This window comes from Eriocheir sinensis, unplaced genomic scaffold (genome assembly GCF_024679095.1).
Source record: "Eriocheir sinensis breed Jianghai 21 unplaced genomic scaffold, ASM2467909v1 Scaffold1515, whole genome shotgun sequence".
Taxonomy (NCBI): Eukaryota; Metazoa; Arthropoda; class Malacostraca; order Decapoda; family Varunidae; genus Eriocheir; species Eriocheir sinensis.
This window is the reverse complement of record NW_026110868.1, coordinates 48637-54481: the sequence shown is the minus strand read 5'-3', so window position 1 is coordinate 54481 and position 5845 is coordinate 48637. Positions and strand designations below refer to the sequence as shown.

The 5845-nt window shown below is 40.9% G+C and overlaps 1 protein-coding gene across 1 annotated transcript; it reads right to left on the bottom strand.

The window, feature by feature from the left end:
• Positions 1-1151: 1151 nt before the first annotated feature.
• Positions 1152-5593, bottom strand: LOC126990275 (uncharacterized). Its single transcript, XM_050848828.1, has 5 exons — positions 5113-5593; positions 4296-4541; positions 3267-3430; positions 2818-2874; positions 1152-2040 (listed from the first exon to the last, which is right to left on the bottom strand). Exons 3-5 carry the CDS (start codon positions 3394-3396, stop codon positions 1535-1537), a joined length of 693 nt encoding a protein of 230 aa, XP_050704785.1. The 5' UTR covers positions 3397-3430; positions 4296-4541; positions 5113-5593; the 3' UTR covers positions 1152-1534.
• Positions 5594-5845: the final 252 nt, after the last annotated feature.

Here is a 5845-nt window from a genome sequence, read left to right as displayed (position 1 = left end):
TATATATATATATATATATATATATATATATATATATATATATATATATATATATATATATATATATATTACAGAAGAATAAACAGTTCAAGGGCGTGAAAAAAAAGAAAACAATAATGAAAAAAACAATCCCGCTACTTACTGCTTCCGAATAGAGTACAGAGGAGTGGCCGAAAGAGAGGTCAATTTCGGGAGGAGAGGTGTCCTGATACCCTCCTCTTGAAAGAGTCCAAGTCGTAGGCAGGAGGAAATACAGCTGAAGGAAGATTGTTCCAGAGTTTACCAGCGTGAGGGATGAAAGAGTGAAAATGATGGTTAACTCTTGCATAAGGGGTTTGGACGGTATAGGGATGACCTTGATTAGAAAGTCGTGTGAGGCGAGGCCGCGGGAGGGGGGAGAGGCATGCAGTTAGCTAGTTCAGAAGAGCAGTCAGTATGAAAATATCGATAGAAGATGGAAAGAGAGGCAACATGGCGGCGGAATTTAAGAGGTAGAAGACTATCAGTAAGAGGAAGAGAGCACGACAGTAGGATTTTCTATAACAGTAGACTCTGTGCTGATATAGAGGAAAATTTAAACCCTAGGTATCACTTGCTTGGAGATGCTGGCCATGCCCTGAAGAGGTATATCTGTTGACGCCAGTGTCAGCTCCAACTAATGAGCACGAGAGGGCTTATAACAACAGTCATACCCATACGAGGAATACAGTTGACAGGGCATTTGGTGTTCTAAAAAGGAGATTTGGGTATTTAGGGAAGAAAGTTAGGACAAATTTAGACACCACTAAAGCCATCATAGTTGCTGCAATGGTACTGCACAATATTGTAGTCCAAACTAGACTGGTTTTGCCACAAGATGGAAGGGACATGATAAACATCAATGTCAATGCTCTCCATAATGAAGTGCCAATACAGACAGGCGAACGTACTAGGTAGACTGAAACGGCAGCAAATCATTACTGACTTCTTTTAAACAAGATGGGAACATTATTGTAGGTATAAACAAATGTCTTCTCTGTCTCCGAACTATTTCTTTGTAAAGGTGGTCAGATGGCATCCACTTGAGCCTTACCGTGGGCACACCCTTCAGATAGTTCTTGAGAGCAAGTAGTAGTTCTATATGAATGGTGTAGTATATATTTCTTTTTGACCAATTGTTAAATAAAGCTCAGGTGCTACCATATAGTTTTACCTTTGTTTTTTTTTTATATCACACAAAAGTCAGAACATGAAAATTCTTAAATTATCTTAAACATGCAAGAAATTGGATGATGTTAGCAAGGCAAACGCTGATGTCAGTTGGCATACAATATTTTTACTTAAACATTTTTACATAAATTTAAACCTATTCCTACATTCTAAGATTATATTTACAAAAACCTATTCCTACAATCTAAGATTAATATGTATATTTAATCTAGAATTATATTTACATAAACTTAAACTTATTCTTACATTGTAAAATTTATATTTATATCTACATCTAAGCTAAACTTAAATTTACATTAAAATTATACTCATTTTTAATTTGTTTTTATTGTTTATTCCTTAATTCTAGTAATTTTTGCCGTGCAATTTCCTTGTAAAGTCTGGCCTCTTCCCGCCTCTCCTTGGCTTCTTCCCGCCTCTCCTTGGCTTCTTCCCGCCTCTGCTTGGCTTCTTCCCGCCTCTCCTTGGCTTCTTCCCGCCTCTCCTTGGCTTCTTCCCGCCTCTGCTTGGCTTCTTCAAGACGAACCTGCATTTGCTGCATCTTTAGGTCCATCAGTGCGTCCCTCTTCTCCAGAAATCTCCGCTGCATTTCTTCTTTCTTATTGCTAGCACTTTCTCCTCCTGGTGTGCCATATAGTTCATGGTCCTGAAGTGCCCTCCTGGCACTACGCTGCCTCCTCTTTCCACTTGAGGATGGACAGGAGGACACTTCGGGTTCGGCCACACTGTTTCTTTCCTCGAGTGTCGGCTCTTCTGCTGGTGTAGGTAGAGGTGGCGCAGCGGGCTCTTTCAGATGAACCACTTCGTAGAGGGCGGTTGAGTAAGAATTTTCTGGCATTAGATAAAAGAAGTTAGTTTGTGAGAAAAGATTATAAAAGTATATGTGTGTATATTAACCTCTAGAATACAGGTCTTTATTTCTGTGGCTCACGGAAGTGTCAGAATGTAACTTTTTTCCATTTTTAAAGTGCATTTACTGAAATATTATGCCTAATCAGGTTTGTTTTCGTCAGATTACTAACTTGACACTGATACTGTTTTAAATTTACTACATTATGGTTACAAAATACAAATTCATTACTGCACATGAACCCCGTAAAAAGGTCACAATATGTATGATACACATTAAAATTGCATATAGTAAGCCACTGTTTCCCGTATATTAGACAGTGCATGTCTGTGATGCGTTAATATATGTGAGGTGGCTTCTGGGCCCCAATCACTGTCTGTAAAAGCTTCTGCCATAACTGCTACAAGATGTACTGCTTATGATTATGCTTATATGGCTTCAGGGCCCCAGTCACAGGTCAAAGAGGCTTGTGGCTCAACTCTTACAAACTATACTGCTTATGATTATGCTTATATGGCTTCTGGGCCCCTGTCACAAACCATAAAGGCTTCTATCTTAAGTACTACAAGCTATACTGCTTATGATTATATGGCTTCAGGGCCCCAGTCACAGGTCAGAGGCTTGTGGCTTAACTCTTACAACTATACTGCTTATAATTATGATTATATGGCTTCTGGGCCCCAGTCACCAGCCAAAAAGGCTTCTGTCTCAAGTGTTACAAGCTATACTGCTTATGATTACCACTTAAAACATCTTACCTCTCACAAAGAGAGACTTGGTAAATCGGATGAGTCGACCATGTCGGTGCGACGTTGCTGAGAATAAAGATATTTTAGTACACAAGCATAGTACTGTCTTGTGCAGCTTAATGTACTTCAAGAATATGTTTAATCAGTTGATGCCTGAGGTTTTAATAGAAATTTTGTAAAGACAAGAGTTTATGGTGATTGGAAATGAATAACTGAGAAAGGTTAATGAGTGGGAGATTGTAGAAGAGCCATGGCATATTGAACCCCATCAAGAATTGAGAAAAGCAGACGTACAATGTAATAGAATTATGTTTAATACTACTGTAAACTTGTTGATTATTCTTGGGTACTTTCCGTTATTGCATGACTGAAGAATTTAAGATTTCACAAGTTCCTGCATTTTTACTGACAAATATAATTAACAAACATGGTAATCAAAACTGACAATGGTCACTTACCCTGAGATGACATGGCATCATGATCATAGGGGTTGCCAATATCCTGGATATCGGTCCCAAGAATGGAGAGGACCTGCTCCGTCTCAGGTGTGAGTACCTTGGGAGGGGTGCCACCACCTGTCCTGAACATCTCACGCTTTTGGCGTGCGTCCTCTTGATTTGCCCTAAAATAAAGGTACAACAATTTTTTTTTTTTTTTACAACAAAGGAGGCAGCTCAAGGGCACACAAAAAAAGGAAACAATAATAAAAAAAAAGCCCGCTACTCGCTGCTCCTAAAAAAGAAACAAAAGAGGTGGCCGAAAGGAAGATCAAATACGGAAGGAGAGGTGTCCTGATACCCTCCTCTTGAAAGAGTTCAAGTCGTAGGCAGGAGGAAATACAGATGAAGGAAGATTGTTCCAGAGTACATCAGTACAGGCTATACTTTTTTGTGTGTAAGCTAGTATGGCATTATTCATCACACTGTGGTGTAGTACACTATGACAAGGTATAGATATGAAGGGGATGGGCAAGTTTTGAGTCCTGAACTCAGTGTAGGATACTTTTCTCCCTTCCACATACAACAGTTTAGTCTCAAAGAAAAGAATCAAAGTCCTGGGTGAAGTGCATTAGTATGTTATTACCAACATCCTACCCAGGAATGGATCTTTAATGTAAAGCTTCAGCCAAATTACATTACTACAGGGGTTCCTTCACGTATAGAAAATACCTAGTTTGTGTGTGTGTGTGTGTGTGTGTGTGTGTGTGTGTGTGTGTGTGTGTGTGTGTGTGTCAAAGCTACTGAGGAATGAAATATGCAAATTTAGAATTGTAAAGGGTAGGGTCATTTACTAGTACTTGTATATGTGGCATAGCCGCACCCCATAATATTTAAAAGGGAGAGCAGATTAGTTAATGTAATGGAAGCGAGAGAGGGAGGGCTGAACCTGTGGTGCGGCAGTGCCACATATATTGGTAAAAGCTACTCTCACATTTGTCGCGTCATTTTTGCTGGAGACTTTATAAAATATTCTTTAAACTTACTTACCTCTTATTTTTTCCCAAATTTTTCTGAGCTGTCCCTCCGTCCTCTTGGGACCCATGTTATGGGCATTGAAATGTTGGGTAATGCGTGCCCACGCTCGTCTCTTTTGCTCAAGTAGTTTCCCATCCGTTTTTCTGTTTTTCAAAATGGGTTCTTGGGTTATCAACCCAATCAACATCTGCTTCTCCGCAGAGGAAATGGGGCTGGTTCTCGTAAAACTTTCATCAATTGTCACCTCCATATTACTTGCTGTAAAGAAAGAGGGGTGCTGAAATTACATAAGTTAAATTAGGGGAGTCTACAAATTACAATACTACAGTCAGTATATGTGGTAATAAATGTGGTTATGGTCAAGGTCCAGCCTGTTTTGTGCACACCATAATTACGGAGAACAAGACGCCACATAAGCTACTTAGGTATCCACACAGGCTAGCTACGTCAATAAACAAACAAAAAACACCCTAAAGTCCGGCACATGCCCCTAAAGTGGTCAGTCAAGCCAGTGATAATCGTGGCCATGGCTAGGGCAACGTGGTCTCGTCAGTGCTCCCTCCCTAGGGCTAGCCAGACCCAAAGGGATACATTTGGTTACCCACAAGGGCTAAACCCGTCAGAAAACGTGCAAAAAACATCATACAATATGTCATATGATGTGTAAATTCAGTCATACATGTGGGGCTGACGAGAGCCCAACAGGCTGTAGTCAGCTCTCCCTCAATTAGGCTAACTAGACCCAAAGCAAGCTATTTGCCTACCCACAATGGTTAACCCCGTCAATAAACACACAAAAAACATCATACAATAGGCCAAAATGTCCTACCTTGTAAATAAATGCAGGGAAACTTGGAGAGGTGGTGATAGCTCCTTGCCGCCAGCAGACAAACAACAGGATGAAGATAGCGATGCGCATGTAAATAAACCTTCCGACGTACCAACCCCTCCGTGTTCCACGCACTTGTAGGGGGAAGAGGAGGGACGATTTAACGGTGCCGAGGGCCATCAAAGCGCTGAGTTCTCCCTTCGTGGGGAGCCGTCGCGGAAGGGGGAAGGTTAGATTTGACAATCCGGGCCTTAGGCCCGTTCCAAGAGTCATGAAGGTCGAGCCGCGTACCTTCCCTTCGACGATATAGGCACGGCCTCAGACCGTGCCTTCAATCCTTACCACAAGTCGCTGGGGAAGGTAAATGCACATACACACACTGCAACCTTCTTTTCACCTACCAGATCTAATGCACGCACACACATACAAGCACACAGTGCTATTCATGGAGGTATAATACCTCCATGGTGCTATTACAGCCATAATATTGTCCGTTTCATTTCGTCTGTCCACTCGTGAACGTAGATGTGGCTCCTGCGCTTTGTGAGTTTGTGATTGCGTGAAGATCATTTGAATGTTTGTGTATACAAAAAATCCTCAAACCATCGTATATGAACCGCAAACAGAAGATTTGCATCGATAATATACCATACAAGGACACGAAGAAACAACTTGTATATCAAACAGATCATCCTCGAACGATCTTTAGCCTTTCAGATATTCATATTTCATC